At 35.4% G+C, this 25,794-nt stretch overlaps 1 protein-coding gene across 10 annotated transcripts in view; it reads left to right on the top strand.

The window, feature by feature from the left end:
* Positions 1 to 25,794, top strand: part of WNK2 (WNK lysine deficient protein kinase 2) — a 241,129-nt gene that overhangs the window by 112,790 nt on the left and 102,545 nt on the right. For all 10 annotated transcript variants that reach the window (XM_074198336.1, XM_074198339.1, XM_074198337.1 and 7 more), the window contains exons 4-6: positions 5,916 to 6,073; positions 18,673 to 18,761; positions 19,346 to 19,565. In XM_074198336.1, the coding sequence (XP_074054437.1) occupies positions 5,916 to 6,073; positions 18,673 to 18,761; positions 19,346 to 19,565 (467 nt within the window). The remainder of the gene's footprint in view (positions 1 to 5,915; positions 6,074 to 18,672; positions 18,762 to 19,345; positions 19,566 to 25,794) is intronic.

Consider the following 25,794-nt stretch of genomic DNA (forward strand, 5'->3'; position numbering starts at 1 on the left):
TGTTTCAGTTTAGGCTGAACCAGTCTCTGAGGATGATTCTGAACCTTGAAATTTTGTGTACTTGCTTTTGAAGTCCTTTTAGTGATTCTTTGAGCGATTGTTCTGTGTGACAGAGTCAAAATGCCAAACAGTCTTGGCAAGCTAAACTAGACAGGCAGAAGGCAGTAAGATGAACCAGACTAGAGACAAGTACGATCAGAATCAGGAATTCTGAGTTGCAAGGACCCTCAGAGACCTTTTAGGTCAGACTTTATCTAACCAAAGAGGGCATATACAGTATATATGTGACAAATGGTCATCTAGCTTTTGCTTGAAGACTTCTTATGAGCTAGAACACACTAACCTTAGAGGCAGTCTCTATTCCTCTTGTGGAAATCAATTATTCAATCAATAAATATTAAGTGGGCATCCTTGGTAGGTGTTGGGGATCCATGAAGAAGGAATGAAACAATCGCTGCTTGCCAATGAGTTTACATTTTACTGAGTTTAGACAAGTCAATCTAAAATAGGAATATGCACATACATACAAACAAGATAGCTTAGGAGGGAAGGGTACCAGTATTTTCAAGATAAGGAACATCTTGCAGAAGTCTGAGGTCCATCTTAAAGGAAGAGCTCTATTTAGGGTATTTTTCAATACGTGAAGTCCAAATCTGCCTGTATGAAATTTCCCCATATTCCTGTCACTGTTGGCTCTCTGGGACCCAGCAAGTCCAATCTCTCTTTTGATGAATCACCCAGCTACTTCAATATAGATACTCTGTCTTCTCTCATTCTCCTCCCCCAGACTTATATTCTTCAGGCTAAACTTTCCCAGTTTTTCAGTTAATCCTTATATGGTAGGATATTTGCCCTCATGGCCACACTCTTCTGGTTGCTTAAAACTAATCAGCATCCTTTCTAAAATATGTCAATTATTCAAGAATGGGTACAGTGAGACAAGCCCTAGCCCTAGGCATGATGCCTCCTACACTTAGTTTCAGAAACTCAACTCCATAAATCAGCTTAAATCAATCTCATGTGTTGAAGATGACTTGGTTAATCAACAGTCTTTTTTAATAGATTTGTGAGTTTTGGTGAACTTGAATGTCAATGTAATTTGGTAGTGCAAAATAACATCCAAAAGAATTAATGAGATCCTAGGTTTCATTAAGAAAAGTAGTGTTTCAACTGAGGCAAGTGATAATTGCACTGTCACTATTCAAATCAAAATACATTTGTAGTGGTTTTGTTCCATACATTTTTAGTTTTTGCTAGGCAATGGGGTTAAGTGGCTTGCCCAAGGCCACACAGCTAGGTGTAATTATTAAGTGTCTGAGGCCGGATTTGAACTCAGGTACTCTTGACTCCAGGGCCAGTGCTCTATCCACTGCACCACCTAGCTGCCCCAATTTCATACATTTTTTAAACATTATATTTCACTTAACAAAAATCTATTTTCTCTTCCCCATTGAAAAACAAAATTAAACTTTTAGAACAAAAATACATACCAGATGAAACAAATTTGTTCATTGGCCATGGCCCCCCAAAAATGTATGCAGACTGGAAACATGACCTTGTTTTCAGGTTGTTCAGAGTTCTGCAGTCTTTTATAATTTTAATTTTTATATAAATTGATATGGTTCTGCTTACCATATTCTGCAGTAGTTCATACTGGTTTTCCCAGATTTTTTAGAAACCATCCCTCTTATCATTTCTTAAAATCACAGTAGATTTCATTACCTTTATTAACAACAGTTTGTTTAGCTCTAACATAATTAAACTCAGAAGTCAATAAATATAACCTATGTTTGACCAAGAATCCTCCATATAATATTTTTGTGAATAAGGACTGGATGTTCATTTATTAAAAGTAATATTTCCTTCACTGTCTGGTAAGTCTGAGCAGAGCTAACCCTGCTAGTGAGTAAGAAACTACTTTACAACTTTGCAGGTTTGGCTCAAAGCAATTTTGATCTTCTGTCTGAACCCTTGAGAAGCTGCTGAAAGCATGGGGAGTAGTAGCATTCCATATTATATTAAGTGATGTGAGATTTCACTCTGTGAAAGCTAGTTGAATAAACTGAATAAATAGCCTTTGTTGATTCCTCTCATTCACTGCTGCCTTTGTTATCAATTCATAGAAATGACAGTCAAGATAAAAATCACAACAGGTCTGCCACAAACAGATGAATTGCGGTAGGATTAATTTGTTAAAGTAATTTTTAAGAAAAATTATGGTTCTTTGGTCAAGGCTAGATTGAGCTTCAGGAAAGTTTATTTCCTTTTCTTGGTAACTGCTAAAACTTCTTGCTCTATTGAACTTAATTAACATTATTACTAATTGATGCACTGTATTCACTTACTCATCAAATTTCATCTTACTTCTTTCCACCCCCTGCACTTAGTCATAGATCTAGAGAAGCTTAAAACTATAAATGACCATAAATCTCAGCTCATCTAAACCCCCTCATTAAATGGATATTGAGAAACTGAGGCCCATTAATTAATGACAGAGAAAAACACCAACTTCCTGACTCAAAAGTGTCTCCATCTACTTTCAACTCTCACCTGATCTATCTTTAACCCCCTCTAGCCTTTCTTCTTCAGAGGATAAAAATCTCTTTACAAGCACACATTCTACCTTCTGGTGATTTCCTGCTTATGGGTGTAGGAAGGGATGATCACTAGTTGGAAAGGAGACCGAGTCCAAAAAAGCAGTGGCTGAAGATGCTGTGGTCTTCTAGCCAAGACTGTGCCATCCTCAGGACTGAGAGACAGGCTTGTCTCTAATGTACTTTTATACTTTTGCAGATCTCAGATTGCTCAGACTACTCAGAGTTAAATGACCATATAATTCAGAGCAGATACTTCTAAGCCTGCATAGTAGGACTCCGGGGTCACATTGGGTTACTTTCTAGGTCATTTTCCTACGTGTAGTTTTTTTTAAACCTGGAATACCTTGTTAGTCAAATGACAGACCTTGGGTATGAAAAGACAAATTAAATTTGTTTTAAGCTTAGTGCTCCTTTTAGAATCATAGCACCATAGGATGTCTGGACTGGAAAGGCATGTGAGAGATCATTGGTCCTAAACTCTAAATTTGATCCTATGAACCAAGTTATATCTCCACAAAACCCTGACATTCCATGCATTGTGAGTGGGGTTTTTCCATGATAAAATTTCTATTCTAGCAATACTTCCCTCTCTTAATTTTTTTAAAATGTGAAATTATTATTGGACTTTGAGTAATTGCAAATACAAGCACTTTGCATTTTTCTATGGAAAAAAGTGAATAGGACAAGAGGAGAAAGCAAGAATGGGGTTTAATTATGTTACCTTTATTTCCAAATGCTTCTGAATTTCCCTTCTTTTCATTGAGGTCACTACCCTATTTCTGATATTTTAGGTTCTTAATCTCTTTACTGTCTTTGACTTCCTCCTTATAACATAATTTCTTCAAAAGTACCAATAAAATCTAATATTGTCAAATCTGATCTTTTTTTTTTTTGAATTGTCATTCTTCTTGATCTCTGTCCATTATTTGAATGTGCTGACCACTGTCTCCTGTTGACTATAAGTCTCTCTTTTTTAGGCTATTCACAACATAGTTTTTCCTTAGTTCTCCTCCTACCTGTCTTTTAATTCCTTTTCATTCTGCTTTATTGGATCCTCTTCTATGTGGGTGTGCCTCAAGGCTCTGTCCAGGGCCCTCTTCTAAGTACTTAATAAATTTTTGTGAACTGAATATCTCTGTATACTCTTACCTAGTGATTTGATCAGTTCTCATGCCTTTAATTATCATCTCTATGCAACTGATTCCCTGATCACTATATTCAACCCAAAGCTTTCTCCTGAGCACTTTTGCCACATCAAAGTTGAGCATTTCTAATCTTCCATCTCAAACTCAACATTTCTATTTACCACCACTATACTCCATCACCTCTAAACTAATCCCTTATTTCAAACTTCCATATTTCTGAAGAGGGCACTGTCTTCATTCCAGTCATAGGTTTCCAATGTTGTCTTTATCCTTGATTCTTCATTCTCCTTCTCCCTAGTCTTTTAATTAAAATAATAAATTGATAATTAATAAAAATTTATTTGATTATTAATCCATTTACTTAATCAGATCTTGTCATTATTTCCTTCACTTCAACTCATTTCTATCCATTTCTCTCTACCCATTATAGTGAGGTCAGGGCCCTCATCATAATTCACTTGGAATTTATAATAGACTCTTAATTGGTTGTCTCACTTTAAGTCTTTCTGTTCTCTTATTTCCAACTTAAATGCAAATTTAACCATATCATTTCCCTACTCAGTAAATTCAGTGGCTTCTTAATGACTCTTGGGATCAAATATAATTTCATCTTTCTCACATCCTTATTTAATTTTAATTTTCTTAAAATTTGCTAATATAATATAGTTATTAATCTGATGTATATGTTATAAAAAATAAATTTACTAACATTTACTTGACTCTTAAGGTTTTTTAATGAGCTTCTTTTTTTAATCCCCCAAACAACCTGTGAGGTAGGGATCATTAACCCATTTTATCTTACCTCAGATCATACAACTAGTTTGTGTCTGAGGGAGAATTTTAACTTAGGTTTTCCTGACTTCAGTACTCTTCTCTATTATTCAGCCTATCTGATATTATGCATATATTGGGGGTGGGAAGCATGTTCACTTTTTTCCTATTTAATAAGGCTTGTGCAATCAAAAAAGTTTGGAAACCAAATCTATTAGGTATTTAACACTTGGTAGTTCATGTATCAAGGATTAAAATAGTATAATACTGAATTGTTGGTGCTTTCAGAAGAAAATACAGTATCTTATTTCTTTTTTTTATTTCTTTTATTTATTTAAGGCAATAGGGTTAAGTGACTTGCTCAAGGTCACACAGCTAGGCAATTATGAAGTGTCTGAGGCCGGATTTGAATTCAGGTACTCCTGACTCCAGGGCCAATGCTTTATCCATTATGCTACCTAGCTGCCCCAAATACCTTATTTCTTCATCATGGCATGTTATACACTTATTAAGTAGGAATCTTTTAGTTTTTAAATCATTATAATTTGGTGATGACACTCCACTTGTATTAGTCTTTCAATATTGAATTATATGTCTAACTCATATTTTTATATCTTTGTGATGTGTTATATATTATATATTTATTTAGGTTGGAGTAGAGTACCATATTCTAGCAGAAATCCAATTAATTTGAAAACACCATCAATTCAGTATTATACTATTTTAAGTCTTGATACATGAATTATCAAGGATTAAGTACCTAATTGACTGGATTTCCAAACTTTTTTGATTGTACAGCCTCATTAATTAGAAAAAAAAAGTGAATATACTTCCCACCCCCTACATATATATGGTTAGTCCAGTTCTAGGTTGTTTGCAACTCTCTTAAGAGATTGCAGTTTTCACCTTCCTGAAGTGATATTTTTCCCAAGCAAAGGATAGATGAACTCAGAAGGAATTGTAGCTTCATTGAATCAGTAAATTATTACTAAGTATTGAATCTCTGAAATCATTTGATTGTTCAGTTAACAAACTTTTAAGTGCTTACTCTATGTCAAATACTCTGCTTACTGACACAAAGGAATGCTAAGAAACACAACAAAATAGTCATTGTCCTCAAGGAATTTTCTTCTAAAGGGGGAATAGAGCATTTAAAACCTAGGTACACACAAAATATTTACTTGGGTTTGGGGGGGACCCTAATCTTAGAGGGCAAGGCACTAGCAGTTCTTTACAACTTTGAGATTTTATGATTCTGTATTACATTTAAAAGATTTTCTTGTTTGTTCTTCAAATCCTGAATTGTACATGTTCTAAAGATTTCAGGAGGATGACCATTTTTTTTCAAATGAGAGCTTGGTATTTGGGTTAACTTTTGTGCTTCTCTTTTTTATATGCCCAGGAACCCCAGAATTCATGGCCCCAGAGATGTATGAAGAGCACTATGATGAGTCTGTTGATGTCTATGCCTTTGGGATGTGTATGTTGGAAATGGCTACCTCAGAATATCCCTACTCAGAATGCCAGAATGCTGCCCAAATCTACCGGAAGGTCACTTGTGTAAGTCTGTTCCAAGGTCCCATCATCGGTTTTCTTTATAAAGGTTCTCTTTCCTCCCCTACTGGCCAGATAGTTGTGTGCATAACTGTCCCATTAGAAATATAAATATCTGAAGTATGAAGTACGATGGGATTAGACAGAAGGAAATGAAGTTAGTTTGACATGACTTTTTCTTCATGAACTTTTATACTGGCTTCTAATGATCATCACTGTCTTTTTTAAGTAAAAAGTATTGAAATACATTTGGGGATGTGTTGAATGGGGCAAAATTTTTAAAAATCTAATTATTCTAAAACAACACTTTACCTAATCATATTTATTTTCATCAAAATAATATAGTTTCATTGGTAGTATTTTCTTTTTGAAAAATATCCCTTATTTTCTGAGCCATCATCTCTTTTAAATTCTTTGTCATGGAGTTACAGCTCTCTTTCCTGAAATTTAGAGTATGTGTCTGAAAGTGCTTCTTCTACCTTTTGAGAATTAAAATTCTCATTAAGACAAATATATATTATCAGATACTCTGCTTATCAAGACAAAACTTCCAACACACATTCAAATGTTTGACAACCCATATCATTGCTATTTATTGCCAGTTCTTTAATCTATATATTAGAAAGTCATCATCTATATTTTCTCTGGGGTCAAGTGATCTTAAGAGTACTCTCACAATTATCTTTTATTTCTCTCTTTTTAATTTTATCCTTAGACAAATACTCTCATCTTAGAATTATGTATTTACAAACACATGCCTGCATACACCTATATCTATCTCTTTGTGATCTGGCATCCTATTCCTTAATGTTTGTTTTTAAGACCAGCATGTCTATGGATATGCAAACAAGAGTAGGGAGGAGGGGGAGCAATAGAGAATTCCAACAGACATAAAGAAGATATTTCTTGCTAGTGCTTCTTTAAATATTAAAAGAAAGATGAGTTGGGTAGGTATAGCCCATTCATGCAGCATTATTATATTTTATTGTTATACTTGCTTGGTAATATGGGTTACTTTGTAGTTATAAATATTAAATTGTATATATGGTGATCTTCAACAAGTTTTTGTTGGATGATGCAACCCAGAAGAACCAAAAGGTTGGATGTTCATGATTTAGAACTACAAGGAGATGTTAGAGATCATCCATTTAAAACCCCCTCAATTAGTAGAAGAGAAACTGAAGTCCAGAGTTGAAGTACCTTTTCCAAGGTTAAATAGCCAGTTTATGACCGAACCAATTCACATCCATTGATTCAGATTTACTATTCTTTCGTTCCAGTGTACCATATTACCTCCTCCTTGGTAACCATACTAGTACATTAATGACAAGCCATCAGTAATATTTGATGATCCAAATACATGACTTGGGGACATGTTTCTTCCTTTGATATTTATGTTCAGGGTTTGCAGTGATACTGACTTGAAATTTAAATAGATGTCCCAAATATTTATTTATTTCAAGAAGTGACCTTATTCAAATGAAACTATTTGCTCATGTTCATTTTTGTTGACTTTAAATATTTTTATCACTAAAACTCTCCTTTGTATTTTTTTATTATTATGGATAAATTAAGATAAATCACATGCATTTATTGTCATAAAAATAAATGCCAAATTATCTACAAAGAAAACCAGACACTGTATTCTCTTCTTTTTGGTACTTCCTATGGTGACCACCTCATCTTTTAGAATGGAAACTTCTTTCCTTTTTTTTTTTTTAATCCTCTTAGGTTCTAGGCCCATAGGAATTCTAGACAACTCTTTGGTCTCTTGGGAAGAAGCATTTAGAATTATTGACGGTATTTCAGCAATAGCATTAGTGTACGTTGGAAACACACTTTGGAACACAACACTATGTTGAGTTTCATGAGGGATGCAAAGAAATACAAGTCAGGGTTCCTGAAATCAAGATGTTGACAGTATAGCCAGAATCAGACAGCAGTTATTATATGATTAGATGGTCACAGAGATATTTATGATAGCAATTCTATTTAGAAGTGAGAGTTGAGTGCTGGGAATCAAACATTATGGATGATTGTAGAAAAATTAAAAAGAATGATGAATGAGTTAAGAGTTAACAGTTAAGAGATCTTTAGGAATCTTGAAGAAAACAATTTTAGCAAGTTTGGAACCAGAGTTTTAAAGGGAGAAGAGGGAGAGGGAAGAGGATGGGACACATATAAAGAGAGAAAGATTTGGAAAAATGGAGAGAGTGAGAGAGAATAGTTTAGGAAATGAGACAGTAGATATAACACATTCACTGGAAATTTTTGGCAGTTGAAGGTTGAAGGTAAGAGAGTGTCCATTCTGAAGCAGGATTTACTGTTCCATAAATTTGAGGAGTTAATATAGTACTTGGATTTCATTTTGGTTTATTTTAATTGTGAGAAGTCTTGCCTTGTCTGCTGATTAATTATACTTAGTAGTTTTCAGTGCACTGCTGATGAGATTGTAATTCAATTCAGTGGACATTTATTAACACAGAACCCTGTGTAGGCTCTTGGAGATATAAAAGGTTTAGATAAGAAATGTTTCTTGCTTTCATGGACAGGAGCTTAAAGTCTGCTGAGATATGGGCTAAGTTTTATTTATATAGTAGTTACTTATCTAAGTGCAAAAAAATAAGGCAGTTAAGCTTAGCCTGTGAGGTTAAGGGCAAGAAGGTCTTTACTGCCTCAGGAATCAGGCACCATTTCTTATAGGAAGTGGCACTGAAATTACATTATTATGTTGAATAATGTGATTTTAATTATATAATTATCATGATAATTAACACTGCTCATTAAAATGTAAGTTCTGTGATAGTAGGGATTGTTTTATCCTTTCTTTTTTGTATCCCAAGTGCCTAACACTAGTGCTGGTATATAGCTGCTTCAGAAATGCTTGATGTTTGGTTAGTTGGCATAGTGCTTGATATTTTATAAGCTTTTCCTCCTCAACAGTCGGAAAATAGGTCATCAGAGTTGTCCAGGTGTTATTATTCCTGTTGTAAAAATACAAATGACATAGCCACCACAAAAACAAAGTTGATAGGCTTCAAAGGTTAGGCAGCAATTGAACGAGGAATTGGAAGGGGAAAACATTCTAGTCCCTAGGAGGAGGGGGACCAAAGGCACAGAATACTGGGAAGGTCAGTGACTGAGAACTGATGAAGAGCCTCAAAGGTCTACCAACAGAAGTCATAATGATTCCAGAGAATAGGGAGAGCTGTTGGAGGCCTTGAGCTTTGGAAATAACCTGAGTGTTTGTATCGTCTTTCTATGTTTCTGATTAATTTTATTTTCACCTTTCTGCCCTACCCTGAATGTATAGATTGACTTTTGAGACTTTTTTTTTTGAAAAACAGTGAATCATAGGCTGATTCTTAATTGTGCAACTATAAAATCCAAAGAGGTCAACAGTATGAAGACATGATGACCCAAATAAATGTCTTGGTCTTTTACTTTCTCTTAAATTAAGAAAAGACCAAGACTGCTTCATCTTAAAACAAGATATTAATATTTTAATCTGTGCCTTAGGGAAAACCTTTGTTCTTTTAAGATAAATATAGCTTTTGGACTAAGATTAAAATCTCATTTATGGTTTTATAGAAGGTCCAGTGCATTCAATAGGGTAAGGTTCTAGGGATCACCAAGAGTAATTAAATTCATGCATATATTTTATTTTAGGTAATGAAAAACTGCCAAAGAACAAAAGAATATCTGTTAGCCGTGAATTATCTATAGAGTTGACTACATGGTTTGAGCTAAGTCAGAGTTCAGAAGCAAGTTCAAAATTAGGAATTGTAAAATTTCTATCAATATGATTTTTGCACTAAAAATTCTTTAGACCCGTGTTCTGCATGAAAATTGCTTTTATGAAATATTCCCTTGCATATAATGTATTTACCCTGTAAGACTTTAAGAACCTTTAGACTTGGAGCTAGGTCATATATATACATTTTTCCCTTTAGGCACTGCTTTGAATATAGTAGGCACACATTTTTTTTCTCTTTATGGTACCACTATCCTCTTAGACAGCTAGATTTAAACCTCAGAGTTATCTTTTTTCCTCCTCCATTGCTTCATACCAAATGAGATTTTTTAGATCCTACCTTGGAAACCTCTTTTGTATCTATTTTTTTCTTCATTCACTCTTCTACCAGATTGTTGTATAACAAACAGCTTCTAAACTGATCTCTTTGCTGATGGTCTCTTCCCTCTCCAATCCATCCTCTATAAAGCTGCCAAAAATAATGGTATAGTACAAAGACTGCTAAATACTTGGCTTCAAATTCTAATTCTTATATTTGCTACTGTTGTGACCTTAGCAACTCATTTAGCTGCTCTTGGTCTCAGTTTCCTCAACTGAAAACGTTGAATGACCTTGTTGAGCATTTCCTTCCATCTCTAAATCTATGATTCTGCCATCACACCAGACCAAGTTACTCTGTGACTTAAAACATGATGTCTCAACTACAGTTCTCTACAATAGAAAAACAAACCCTTTAGGTAAGATCCACCACAATCTGTTTACAACCCACCTTTCCAGTCTTATTCCACATTACTATCTTTCCATAGAAACTATATACCTGGCTGTTCCCTAATTTGCTAAAAATCTTTCTTGTTCTCTTTCTTTAATAATCCTTATCTTCTTTCAAGGATTAATTAAACTTGTCTTATATGCTACCTCTAATGGGTTGTCATTTCTGGTCCTCCTAGCTGATAGGTCTTTCCTTTTTCAAATAATCATAGATTCCTTATAAATAATAAATTTACAAATAATCACCTTTTCTTTAACTTAGTCACACCTTGTTGTATATTATACTCCCCTATGGAATTGACTCTCTCCTCTCCCTATCTCCCCCCATCAAAGTTCTATTTGACTTTTGACCTTGTATTATTAGAGACTAGAAAACAGTAGCTATTTTAAAAATGTTTCCTTTCCTGTGGGCTATTGGGAGTAATCAGAAAGACCAATATCTTGATTTTTAAAAAGCAGATTGAGTACATCCAAGACATTTTTATGAGAATTCTGTTTAACTCACAATTATTCAGATGAATGAGACTTTAATAATAACAAATGTGACTATTCACATGTGGTAACTTACAAACAATATTTTTAAACACCTTGCAAATACATAGTACATACATGTCATATAGGAATTTGGTGCTTTGAGTTTTGTTTTCTGTATTCATTCTAATCTTTAATATGAGCTTATTGAGTAAAAACTGTTCTCTTGCTTTCCTTCCTATTTCTTTCATTCAATTCAAGAAGCATTTTTTGAGTATCTATTGTGGGAATGAAGTTGTTCTGGGTACCAGAGGTGCCATCCTTGTTGCTTACTTTTAGCAGTGGACTTGGAAATGGAGTTACCTAAGGAAATTTTTGGAAATCTGTACAGAAAATGGAAGCAGTGGCAGGTAACAGAATGCTGGCTGGTTCTCTAGGAAAGTGTTGAAGTGCTCAAGCTTACCATGAGCTGAGATTGGTCAGTAAATCAAAGGGCAACAATGGTTTTTGGTATCATACACTATAATTCCAGACTCTGAGCTTTTTCACAGGCTTGTCCTTCGTGACTGTAATTCTTTGCCCTCCAGCTTCCCTTCTACTTTCAAGTTAAAGCTGAAGTCCTACCTTCTGCAAGAAGCTTCCGAGTACTTCTTAAACTTCATGCCTTCTTTTTTAAGACTACCACCAGTACTTCCTGTCTATATCTTGTGTGTGTTACCTAAGTTGTCTGTGTGTTGTCTCCTCCATAAGACTGAGCTACTTGAAAGCAGTCTACTTTTTTTATCTTTTTTTTGCCTTTCTTTATATTCCTTGCCCTTAGCAGATTGCCTGTCAAATAATAGGAGTTTAATGCTAGTTGATTGTTTGATTAGTATCATGTACATTGCTGTCTTTTCAGTGATGAGTTTTACACAGGTCAAATGCAGGTTAATTCAATAACTTACTACTTCTGGGCACATAATGTGAAGATTTCTTTGAAATACAATTACTTTAGTTATGTGTTATGTTTAGCATCATGAGATTGTGCACCTGGCACTTGCTTTTTTTCAGAAAGAGTTTAAAATGATTTAATAAAAAGACACAAATTACTTTTTTTATGATTGGGTTTTTGTTAGGGATAAACTTGATTTTTTTGGAAAAGTGTCAGTTCTCTCCATCTTTACCCCTGCCCCAACCACCATCCCCATCTTATTTTTATTGTAGTTGAAAAGCATAAAAAAAATAAGATATTTGATATTCTTCAGGGGGAAAGGTATAACACAGGAAGATTGAAACAGTCTTCTCTATTTTGTAATGTGTTTGGGAGGTTTGGTGTGAGAGACTTGTGGGATGTGAACTGGATATATTTTAGTTGTTTTGGGTACCACTATAGGATAAATAGCCTCATAGAAAGAAATCTGTTTGGAGAGATATTTTCACCTTTGTGTAAAACAGTATGTAGGATGATTCTGCTTTGATGAAATCTATTTAAAGCGTATTTCTTTTATTCAAATGATAAACTCGGGGCAACAGGAGAAAGTGCATAATTAGAAACCAGCAGCTACTATTTTTAACCTTAAGATCAACAGAACAGCTGATTCCAGAGGCATGATGGAGATTGGATTATCATCTACCACTTGTAAGAACTGTTGCAAATGCTGTTTATTGAGCTTATACAAGAAGTCCAGAAAAGGGCAGTGTTATTTAATGTAATAGGTTTCATATTCCAATATCCTTTAAATCCTTAATGCCTCACATTTTCTGATAATATTAAAAAATATTGCTGTCCTAGAACTTTAAATCGTATTTCTCACTTTTGTCTCTTTGTTTTCCTGGGACCCTAGGAAACAACACAGGACGCATACCTTGAAACTTGTAATGTAGTAGATAAGAGAATAGCACAAAAACAGACCAATTTCGGATCTCTTGGAATCTGTCAAAAATGCTGCTATCTTTGGACTTGGACAATTTCTTTTCTTTTGGAGGGTTAATGAAAAGGTTTTTAGAGGGTCATTTCAAACCCCTCCCCTCATTTTATTTTTATCTCTATCCCTTTGACTACTAGTTTAATTAAAAATAATAATAGCTAGCATCTGTGTGGCAGACACTATGCTACATCCTTTACAAATATTATCTTATTTAATCCTTACACCAACCCTAGGAAATAGGTGTTGTTATTATCCATTTTACAGTTGGCAAAACTGAAGTTGGCAGGTTAAATAACTTGTCCAGGGTTCCACAGCTAAGGTTGGATTTGAACTTGAGTTTTCCTATGTGTGTCTATATATGTATATATGTTTGTGCCACCATACCCAGCCCCCTCTTTTTACAAAAGTAAAAACAGAGGCTCAGAAAGCAAGAATGCTAAATTAGTTGAAGTATTGTAACATTTATTTTGTTCCCCAAGCCAGACTCAGCACAGGCGCATGCTAAACTTTGCCTGAGAGTTCTCTGGCACTTAATTATCTTTGGGTTATTCTGCTATGTTACATTGCTGATCTGACTTAAAGAAGGAAAGCAATGATCTAGAAATGTCTCTAAAAAGACTTTAGGGCAGAAATGTCATTCTCTTTCTGTGAAGGCCAGTAGCTATTTTTTTTCCTTTTGGGGGGGGGGGAATTGGTAGATATTTTTCTCAAATGAGATGCTGTTTCATTCTTGCTATAAAATTATCACAAATATTGCTCGAAGATGAGAGGGATGAGAAAGATTATCTATTTATAGAGCAGTTTTGCCAATAAGCCTGTTGGTCACTTTTTACCATACTGTCAATCAATTCTGACTTTAGTTTCTTATTTTTAAAATGAAAGGGTTTGATTCAGTTATCTCTAAAGTTTCTTCCAGCTCTTTCTAATCTACCATATCAATATTTGAAAGGATAGACAGACTTTAAATCGCTTTTTTGGATATATTTTCTCCTTTTAGAAATAAAATGCTTATCCAACTATGATAGCAACTTTTGCTTTCTGTTTTATACACCCTTCCTCCAGAGCATAGAAAAATAAGTTTTCACCAAATAGCAAGAACTAATTTTCCTGACTTCAGGGATGACTTGTAAGGTAAAATGATTGGAGACATTTCTGGCCCAGAGAACAGAAAATATTTTTCTTAAGGAGGTGTTCCGTAGGAAGATAATTTTTCTTTTTCTTTATTCCCATTCTTATCTTATTTGATCCCTCTCTAGTTTTATTTGTTTCATCACCTAGTCCTCCTGGATATGTCTTCTGGGACACTACTCCCTTCTGTATCTCTTCCTCTCTGTCTCACCATTTGTTTTTAGTATTATTTGCTGATTCATCAGGCATTTCTTGCTCCTTTTGCAAGGGAATCCTCCATAGATCAGTTCTGAGCTCTCTCTTTAATAGATATTCTCTTTGTTTGATTATCTTCTCTATGCAGATGATTCCTAAATTTGCTTAAGTAACCCTTCTCTTTTTCCTGAAGTCTAGTCTCATGTCATTTATCTTTCAGATCTTCATTTGTAATATGAATGAAAAGACCTCTAAGTTCCTTCCCAAATATGCTTATGATCATCTGTTTGGTGGATATCATACCAATGTATGATCTATTAGCAACTCCAATGCAGTACATTCAAAGTAAAATTGATTATCTTTCCTTCTAAATCCACCTGTCCTCCAAATTTTCTTCTTACACACACACACACACACACATCTCTCATGGCTACTACTCTAGTTAAGGTTTTCTTTACCTCTTGCCTAGTTGTCTATATTTCTAGTCTCTCCCCTTCCTAAACTGTCCTCTTTACAAATGCTATTAGCATCATAGCTCAAAAGCATTCATTGTTATCCCTTTCTTCTATAATTCCTTAGCCTAACATAAAAGACCATCCTATCTTTCCAATCTCCCTTTCTCATTACTATTCATCATACACTTCAGATTGCTCAAATTGGAAAATCATATTTTCCCAAATTAGACATTCCTATGCCTACTTCTATACATTCCCAAAGGTTTTCCATACATGCAGTGCATTCCATCTTCCTCATCCAGTAGTTACAATATTATTCATGTTTCAAGTCTCTGTTCATATCCTGCCTTCTCCCCGAAGCTTTCCCCAATTGCCCCATTTTTTAGAGTTTATTTTCTCCTTTAATTATTTTATATCTATTTTACTACCTACTAATGTTGTCTCCCCCACCCCTTGGGGTAATGACTCTGGTTCTTCATTTTGTATCCTTAGTACTTTCCACATGGTAAGCAATTCATCAGTATTGAATAGAAATGGACAGTTAAAATGGAGCTTTGCAAAGAAGCAATAAACACGAATGCTTTTAGGCCATAAAGTGAGAAGAAATGGATGAAAATATGGTCAAGTTTAGTGGTCCTGCAACCAACTGTTGGCAAAGCATTTGAACTTCACTTTGAAGTTCCAGAGAATACAGAACAAATACTGAGGTGCATTTGTAAGGATATAAATGGATGCTCAAACATCATAGGATCAGAGTTTAAGAGATCACTAAAGAGCAAGAATAGCATTTTTGCCTTTTTTTTTCTTGTATTGGTGGCATTCAGAATAGCACGCTACATGCACGTAAGCATTAACAAAGGCAAGACCTTTTGACTGGAACTGGAGGATAGTTCAACCAGAACAGTATTGTTTAGACCCCTTCTTTTCACAAAAAAGAAAAACTGAAATCTTAGCTAAGGGACTAAGTGACTTGGCTCAGGTAATCAACATCAAAAATGCATTTTCATCCACATCCTCTGACTCCTGAATCATTCCTTTTCTCCTTGTACTATGCTGCTTCCTTTCCAAGAACATTTCAGACATTTCCAAGTAAGTTAATAAACACCATAAGTTTGCTGTCTCTAAGCACCAGATTGTACAGGTGGGTTTGTGTTCACCTTATTATGTATACAAATAGTTTCTAGAGCACAATCAAAAATAGTTATACCTGGCAAATGGATTTTATTAACTCCACCTAACATAGAGAAGCTTTCATAGAATTCTTTTTTAATCTAGGTCTGCTTTTGAAGATTGACTTCATTTTTTATAAAGATTTCAGAGTCATTTCTATCTTCTTTCTATGGATTCTGCTCCTGCAGTAATGATGACAGAAAAGGGAGTAGAAGGGGCTGAAAACTTTTTTTTTAAAGGTTTCTTGGAGAGTTTTTCTTTTTAATTTTTATTTACTTAAGGCAATGGGGTTAAGTGACTTGCCTAAGGTCACATAGCTAGGCAGTTAAGTGTTGAAGTCTGATTTGAACTCAGGTCCTCCTGACTCCAATGGTGTTCCATCCACTGCGCCACCTAGCTGCCCCCTATAAGAGAAAATGTTTTTTAAAAAATGAAAGTATTAATATTCATTCAGATCCTGTAGAGTTACTTTTGGTTTTGTTTTTCTTCCTCTGGATGGGGGAATAGCATTGTCCATAGCCAGTCTCCTAGGGTTGTCCTAGTTCTCTGAGCTGCTGAGAGAAGCTGCATCCATCAAGGTTGATCAGTTTACAATGTTGTTGTTAATATGTACAATGTTCTCTTGGTTTTGCTCACTTTGCTCAGCATCAGATCCTGTAATTCATTCCATGCTTCTCTAGAGTCTAACCATTTTTAGTTTACTATAGAACCATATTATTCCATAACATTTATGTACCATAACTTGTTCAGCCAGTCCCTAATTGATGGGTATACCTTTGGAGTATATGTTTTTAAAAAGAAAAAAACAAGCCTGGCCACATTATTTTTCTCTCCTTCCTACCAGGGTGACAGACCCAGAAACCCAAGTTATTTTATTGCTGTATACTGTTTTATATAAACAAACTTTATTTAGCTGTAAGAATTAACTAAGTTTTTATTAACACCAACAAAACATTAAATCCTGTGTTTTAGGTATAATATGCTGTCTCAAATTCAAAAGGGTAAATGATGACACTGTTGCTTCTTGCTAGTATGATGATAATAAGACATGTGAAAGCAAGTAACTTGCAGCTGGTATGAAAGATACACATCAGATTGAATCAGCTCTTATTTCAGAGATTTAAAATTACCATAAGACATCTTTCAAAAATGAATCTAGTCAAATTTTTGGCTTATGTACCACAATATTGAAGATAATGTAGCTCACGTGATACAGAAAGATATTTACAGAGTTAATTATGGTGACTCCCACAAATTTATATTAAGGCCCCACCACCAAGCCCTCAAACTTGACTTGCATTATATTTTAAAAAATAACCAATCACAAGCATTCATTAAGTACTCACTTCATCTGGCACTGAGCCAAGTGTTGGAACAGTATACAGAGAAATGCAAAAACAGGGTCCCTTTCTTCAAGAAATTCAAATTCTAAATATATTTTTATGCTAGAGATAGTAATGAACTCGAGATGACAACTCTATCTTTAAATTGAATTCTCTTTGAAGCTTTATTGGTGCCATTTGGTCTTTATCCCCGTTCATTTTCTAGCCTACTAGCCTTTCTATCTCTGCTTTGAACTCTCCCTTTTAGCAAAGTAAAATCAGTTAACAAAGCACCTGACAGTGATGCAATAAAACATGAGCACTCATAGTCATCAGCCTCTCTGCAAAGGGGAAATATCTTTCATATCATCCTTTGTTTTTGACCGAGGTTAGTCAGTGCAAGGAGTAAGTGGAGCCCTACTATTCAGTATTGCTTTAGTTTGCATTATTTTAGTCATAAAGTGTATTTTTCTCCTTACTTCAGTATGAATCAGTACAAAATTTCCTAAGAGCTTTTGAGCTCCTTATATTTATTATTTCTAACAGTACAGTAACTATGTTATATACAAGTACTACTTTTTGTACAGGAATTTACCAGTTGATGGGCAATGACTTTTCCTCTGGTTTTGGTATATATGGCACTCTTTCTATCTTTGGTATATATGGAACTCATTTTATCTTTGACTTCTTTGATTTCTATGCCCAGTGATGAAATCATTAAAAATTTAGTAGTTTTTCTCACATATTTTTAAATTGCTTTTCAGGATATTTGAACTTATTCACAACTTTACCAAAAAAAAGTATATTGGTGTGCCCATATTCCCATAACCTTCTTCTTTTTAAAAATAATCTATTAATTATTTCTTTTATCATCTTCACTGATAGTTTTTAAATCTACATGTCTTACCTAATGATTTAAATCACTTTTCCAATTGATGATTGGCAGCAATACTTTTTGGGAGGGATGGGGGTAATCTCTTTGAATCCTTTGACTGTTTAGTTAACCTTACATATAACCTTCTGTAATTTGGTTGTATCTGTTTGGAGCTCATTTTGTGGTAAACATGGTGTATTATGGTAGTTTAAATCTTATTTCTTTCAAAATATTTAATTGTTTTCCCAGGAGTTCATACTGGATAAGGTTTACTGAACTATTGATAGTCCTTCTATATCTCAACAAGTTGTAAATAATTTGTTCCCTGTTATATGAAAATAGATTAAGAGCTAGTGATATGATGTTTCATCCTTAATTCCTTAATTTGCTTTAATTTTTTCATCATTTACCATGCAATTCTAATCAAATAAGTTTTCCATAATTTCATCTAGTCCTGCAAAGTAACTCATTGATAGTTTTATTGTCAATCACTATTTCTATAAATTAATGTTTAATCAATTTTTAACATGAAACTTTGGTATGTTTTTCCTCTTTTTTCAGGGTATCAAACCAGCAAGTTTTGAAAAAGTACATGATCCTGAAATTAAGGAGATTATTGGGGAATGTATCTGTAAAAACAAAGAAGAAAGGTTAGTTTTCAAGGAAACATAAGTGACTATTTGTATTATTTCTCAAGTTGAAGTAATTGAGAAAAAGTTGGATCATTTCCTAGAAAAGAAATGGAGAATTTTGAGAGAAAATGGAATTGGCTAAAACTTAAACAAAAGGGAAGAATGTCTTGGATATTTTATGTATTGGCCAGTTTGGCATAGCAGAACAAATAAAATTGTTGTGGGCACACCAACTGGCAAATACTGTTATTTAAAGGCATAAGTCAGTCTAGTTAATTGCCTATTTGTCTAATTTAATAAGGCATAAAATACACAAGGGATAGAAATTATTTATGATATATAGGCATTTCATGTCAACAAATGTCTTCTCCTTTGAAGTAAGATAGGAGGGTGAGGTTGCATTAGGGAGAGTGTGTTCAGGTGGAAAACTTGTAGCAACTATTTATAAGGAAATTCTTTAAGATAAGTTGTTCAGCACTATGGCCAGCTCCAAGACAATTAAAATCAAGAGCATATTTCATTAAATTTTGGGGAGATCATCAATTATCTTATATTGTTTCTGTTGATGTGCCACTTAAAGATTTGCTTTTGTCTTTCTCCAGATATGAAATTAAAGATTTATTGGGCCATGCCTTTTTCGCAGAAGACACTGGGGTAAGAGTGGAACTTGCAGAAGAAGACCATGGTAGGAAATCTTCTATTGCCTTAAGGCTCTGGGTTGAAGATCCTAAGAAACTGAAAGGAAAACCCAAAGATAATGGAGCAATTGAGTTTACTTTTGATTTGGAGAAGGAAACTCCTGATGATGTTGCACAAGAAATGGTAAAAATGAGCTTTCTTTATCTTCCTCCCCCCCATAAATATATAAGTAGTAACTCTCAAAGAACAAAAAAAAATTTGATCACATAAATTTTAAAAGTTACAGACACCTTGTGAACATAGAGAATATAATAATTCTAAGTTTAAAAAATGTGAACTATAGCTCAAAAGATAAGTAAATTTAATGGAATGAACTAATAGGAATTAGCATAGTAATAACCATTTTTATGTTTTATGTTTTGAGATATAGGCAGAAATTTTATTAGATGTAATTTATAGATATAAGATTTATTGATAAAAGACTATTATAGATAGAATAGGAAAAATGTTGGATAGAGGCCACAAAAGTGAAATATTAGGTCCTATGAGAGAAATAGAGATTGTTTTAATGCATTCATTTGTTTAATTTTAACTGCCTGTGCCTATGGAAGCATATGAATTACATTTCTTCTAAGCATTTTATAAGTGTAACTGAACTTTTAGCTCCTGATCTATATGTTTTTCCTTTACTTCACTCCTCATATCTTCTTTCTTCTTCTCTCCTCTCCTCAAAGCAAAGGCTTATAGATAGAAATTGATGTCTATGGATAGAAGACAAGGATAAGGACTGGACATCTGATTTCCTCTTATGTAGAGGGACATCCCTGATCAATCAGATGTTGGCAACTTCTCTGTAACTATTAGAGTTACCTAGAGGAGGAAGATGTTAAATGACTTGTCTAGAATCACACAGTGAGATACCTTGTATGGGATACTTTGAGGAACTCAGTTGAGCTATGGTGCATTATTATATACAGAAGGGAGCATTGTCAGAAAAGACTGAAGAAAAGAGATTGGAGCTTTGTAATGAGGGTCTTCAGTCAAAAAAGTTTAAATTTTATTCAGAATACAATGCAGAACTATTTAAAAATTTACAGAGGAGAAATCTAATCTCAGTATTTTGGTGATGACGAGAACAATGACAACAATGATGTATAGTGGCCATCCAATTTGGTCTAAACCAGGAGCAGATCCCATCTGATGACATAGCCAAGGGAACATAGCATTATAGATTTACAACTGGAAATGACCTTCTGCTTAACACTCTTATTTTATAAATGAAGAATCCAGGGCCAGAGATACTGTGTCTTGCCTAAGCCTGCATTTACTGACAGTGGTGGGATTAGAGTCCAGGTCTCTCGACTCCAAATCTAGTGCTCTCTTTTCATTGTAGTCTACTGCAAGGTAATTGGAGCTGTGTGGAGCCTGGATCAATTGGTTGTGTCCTATAAGGTAGGAATTCTTTGGACTTTTGAGCCTAGCATCTCTACTTTATTTTCCTGATAAGCTACTGCTGCTGGTTTATTTCCTTCTCCTAAATAGATATAGCAAACAAAAGAGATGCACCCTGCATAAAAGTGGTTGGTAACCATAATATACTACATAATTTTAACTTGTTATAATGATAATCAGATGTTAATATGTAGACACTGAGTAGGATGAATGGGAGAGACCAGAGCCAGGAGGAAAGTAAGAGATGAGATCCAATACTAGTATAATGGTAGTGGAAAGAAATAAGAAGGTAGGATTGCAAAACACATTTCTTCTCTTTTCTCTCCTCCCTCTCCCTCTCTTTCCCTCTCTCTTCCTCTTTCGCTTATTCTCCAAATGAGGACTCTAAAGCCTAGGGATATTAAATTACTTACCTGGCTAACTTTTAAGTGTCTAAGCCAATATTCTGTTCTAGGCCTTCCTGACTCCAAGTCCTGTCCTCTCTTCACTACAGGTACAGATTTGAATCTCAAATTAGAAATCTGTGCTTGAGAGAGAGATTTGGGGGTCATCTTCACAGAGGTGCATGGTTGAAGCTTTAGGACTAGATAAGATCACTATAAGCAGAGAGAGGAAAGAGAACTAAGAAGCTTTTTTTCTTGCTATTTATCTGTTCTCCATTGACTTAGCTCAAACAACTCTGTGGTGAATGAATTAACACCTGACCAAATACCATTTTACACGTGAGAGGAATGCACTTCTAGGTAGGCCAGTCAGTTTGACATGCTCAGGGAAGCAACCACTCCCTAAGTGGTTATGTTTGGAGGCCTGCCAAGCAGTGCTTGCCTACATAGATGGTAGGTCTCTGTAAAATCCACATCTACCAGGAGCTGTATTCACAAGATGGAAGGGTTAAGATAAAAATCACAACCATCCTAGACACTGCCTTGTAACCTCATTTAAAGGCCTTCTTCAGGGACAGCTAGGTGGCACAGTGGATAGAGCACCGGCCCTGGAGTCAGGAGTACCTACCTGAGTTCAAATCTGGCCTCAGACACTTGATAATTACCTAGCTGTGTGGCCTTGGGCAAGTCACTTAACCACATTTGCCTTGCAAAAAAAACAACCTAAAAAAAATCTAAAGACCTTTCTTTCTTTAACTGATTACTGAAGGTCATCCTAACAAGCCCTTTATTTTGGACTTGATCAGTCTAATGATTTGGAACAGTAAACCCTTGTTAACTCAGAAGATAGTAATTTGGGATTTGATGTAATCCGGATATATACTAGACTCGATTTTAGCTTCTCTCTCTCTCTCTCTCTCTCTCTCTCTCTCTCTCTCTCTCTCTCTCTCTCTCTCTCTCCAGGTTTTTGCAAAGAAGTGGGGTTAAGTGGCTTGCCCAAGGCCCCACAGCTAGGTAAATATTAAGTGTCTGATGCCAGATTTGAACTCAGGTACTCCTGACTCCAGGGCCGGTGCTCTATCCACTGTACCACCTAGCTGCCCCCTGATTTTAGCTTTTACCTAAAGAAATAAGGGATATTTGCCTTTGTTTTTATTAAATGTGTACTTGGTTGATTTTGTTACTCATTACTGCCACACTCCCTTTGAAAATTTCCTCTTGCTTCTGTTTGCTTCAATCCCAGTATCAGTTTGATGAGAACACAGAAAAGTGAATATGAGGAAAATATGAAGAACAGGGCTATCAAGGATAGGTCTGGAATTCATCATTCAGAAAGAAATTACTTTTTACGGACTAGAGAAGCCAGTTTACATCTTAGCCTGCTTCTTACTTAGACTTTAGAGGATAGTATTATAGGATTGTAATAATATTTATTTTATCCTGTGTACCATTTTCCAAAGAGAAGAAGTATTTCTTAACTTGAGGATGGAAGGAAGCAGTACCAGGGAAAAGTTGGATGCTTGTCATTAACTTTCTATCCTCCTCGTGTCCTTTTTTTTTTATGGTGAGGATCTCCAAATAATTTTTATTTATGTGGGTTATAAATATTGATAGTTAATACTCTTAGAAATTAAAATTGATTTTTAAATAATTACATGCTCACTTAAAATAATGATAAATTTTAATTTAAAAAACTATATATTTCCAAAGCAAAAAAAAATGAGAAGAGGAACATAATTTGCATAATTTGAAAATCCAATCTAAGATGCTTGTTATCTAAGATGCTTGTTTACTAGTGTGTGATCCGAGGCAAGTGACTTAACCTCTGTCTACTTTAGTTTCCACAAGTCTAAAATGTTTTGACTGACTTCTATAAAGGAAGCTTCATAGAGCTTTGTAATTAGAAAGCAAGGAGTATTTTAGTTGCCATATAATATCTTAGTTCTATAATAAAAATAGTTTTGTAGTCTTGACTGAAAGATTCTCAGGGACTCCCCAGAGTCTGAGGACCACACTGAGAATCTATAAGTTATACTTCTTGTGGTCAGGGACTTTGTCTTATTCATCAATGAATCTTAACTCTCTCCTAGTGCCTACTCAAAGCCTGCATTTCAGTAGGTGGTTTTTACATTAATAAAATATTATTGTTTACAAATAAACAAAATACCCCTCCCCCATGAATATAGATAGACTTGCTTGGGTGAAAAAAGTAAAGGGGAGAGAAAAAAAATTAAAATTAAAAGAAAATAATAGTAATAATTGTAGGTATGGCCAGGTGGCGAATGGACGAAGCACCAGCCCTGGAGCCATGAGCACCCGAGCCCACATCCAGCCCCGTAGGCCCAACAATCACCCAGCCATGTGACATGCAAGCCACCCGATCCCCACTGCCCTGCAAAAACCAAAAAGAAGGGGGGAAAAAAGACCCAAAATGAAATAAAATAGTAATAATAGTAGGGGTGGCTAGGTGGCAGACAGAGCATTGGCCCTTGAGCCAGGAGCACCTGGGTCCAAATCCAGCCCCAGACACCCAAAGATCACCCTGCTATGTGACCCCAGGAAGGCCACCCAGCCCCACTTGCCCTGCACCCTTCCCCAAATAATAATAAACAAAAAATGTGCTTCAGTCTTTGTTCCAACACCAACAACTCTGTCACGGGTAGATCACATTCTTTATGATAAGTCCATCACAAAAGTTACTTCCATATTTTTCCAACATTGCCATTGCTGATCGCAACTCCCTCCTTTCTTATTTCTCCACTACCATGTACTACATTTTCTTCTTATTTCTCCACTACCGTGTACTATATTTTCTCTCTCCTTTCACTCTGATGCTTCTGTTTGGTCACTGAGTGACGCAGCAGACAGATCCCTGGTCCTGGGGCCAAGAAGCCCTGAGCGCCCATACCACTCCTTAGGCCCAGAATCCACCTGGCCCTATGGTCCTGGGCAGGCCTTCCAATCCCAGGCCCTTGCAAGAAGTAAAAAAGAAAATGTGTTATATCTGACCACTCTCCCCCCATGGTCCATCCTCTCCTCCTTTATTCACATCCCCACCCCTTCCCCCTGCTCTCCCCTCCTTCTTACTCCAGATGTTTATACCCCATTGAGTATATATGCTGTTTCCTCTCCTAGCCATCTCTGATGAGAGCAAAGGTTCCCTGATTCCCCCTTGCCTCCCCACTTCCATATCATTGCAATAGCTCATTGTAATAAAAAAAATCTTATTATGTGAAATAGCTTGGATTATCCCCCCTCTCCTTTTTCTTTCTCCCATTCCATTCCATTTCCCTTTTTTCTATTGACTCCATTTTTACACCATATTTTATCTTCAAATTCAGCTTTCTCCTGTGCTTCAACTATAAAAGCTCCCTCTACCTGCTCTATTAACTGAGAAGGTTCATATGAATATTATCAGTATCATTTTTCTATACATGCAGTTCATCCTCATTAAGTCCCTCATATTTCCCCCCTCTCCTCCAATCTCCATGCTTTGCCTGAGTCCTATATCTGAAGATCAAACCTCCTGTTCAGCTCTGGCCATTCCAAAAGGAACCTTTGAAATTCCCCTGGTTCATTGAAAGTCCATCTTTTTCCCTGGAAGAGGACATTCAGCCTTGCTGGGTAGTTCATTCTTGGCTGCATTCTAAGCTCTTCTGCCCTCTGGTATATTGTATTCCAAGCCCTATGAGCTTCCAATGTAGTTGCTGCTAAGTCCTGTGTGATCCTGACTGCAGCTCCATGGTATTTGAACTGTGTCCTTCTGGCTGCTTGTAATATTTTCTCTTTGACTTGGGAGTTCTGGAACTTGGCTGTAATATTCCTAGGGGTTGGTTTTTTGAGATCTCTTTCTCGGGGGGATCGGTGGATTCTCTCCATTTCTATTTTGCCCTCTGCTTCTAGAATATCAGGGCAATTTTCCTGTAGTAATTCTTTGAAAATGATGTCAAGGCTCTTTTCCTGATCATGACTTTCAGGTATTCCAATAATTTTCAAATTATCTTTCCTAAGTCTGTTTTCCATATCAGTTGTTTTTTCAATGAGATATTTCACATTTTCTTCTAATTTTTCATTTTTTTGGTTTTGAAGTATTGATTCCTGATTTCTGGTAAATTCATCAATCTCCCTGAATTCTATTCTTTGTCTGAAGGATTTGTTCTCCTCAGAGAGTTTTCTTATCTCTTTTTCCATCTGGCCAATTTTTCTTTTTAAAGCATTCTTCTCCTCAATAACTTTTTGAACTGTTTTATCCATTTGACCTAAGCTGGGTTTTTGCATGCTATTTTCTTCAGCATTTTTTTGGATTTCCTTGACTAAGCTGCTGACTTCATTTTCATGTTTTTCCTGCATCTCTCTCCTTTCTTTTCCCACTTTTTCTTCCAACTGCCTCATTTGATTTTCAGAGTCTTTTTTGAGCTCTGTCATAGCCTGAGCCCAATTTCTGTTTTTCTTGTAGTCTTTAGATGCAGGAGCTTGTGCTTCCTCATCTTTAGACTGAGTATTTTGATCCTTCTTGGGCTCATTTGCAAAATATTTTTCAGTAGTCTTCCTTTTGTTTCTCCGCTTGCTCATTTTCC

This window comes from Macrotis lagotis, chromosome 8, assembly GCF_037893015.1.
Source record: "Macrotis lagotis isolate mMagLag1 chromosome 8, bilby.v1.9.chrom.fasta, whole genome shotgun sequence".
Taxonomy (NCBI): Eukaryota; Metazoa; Chordata; class Mammalia; order Peramelemorphia; family Peramelidae; genus Macrotis; species Macrotis lagotis.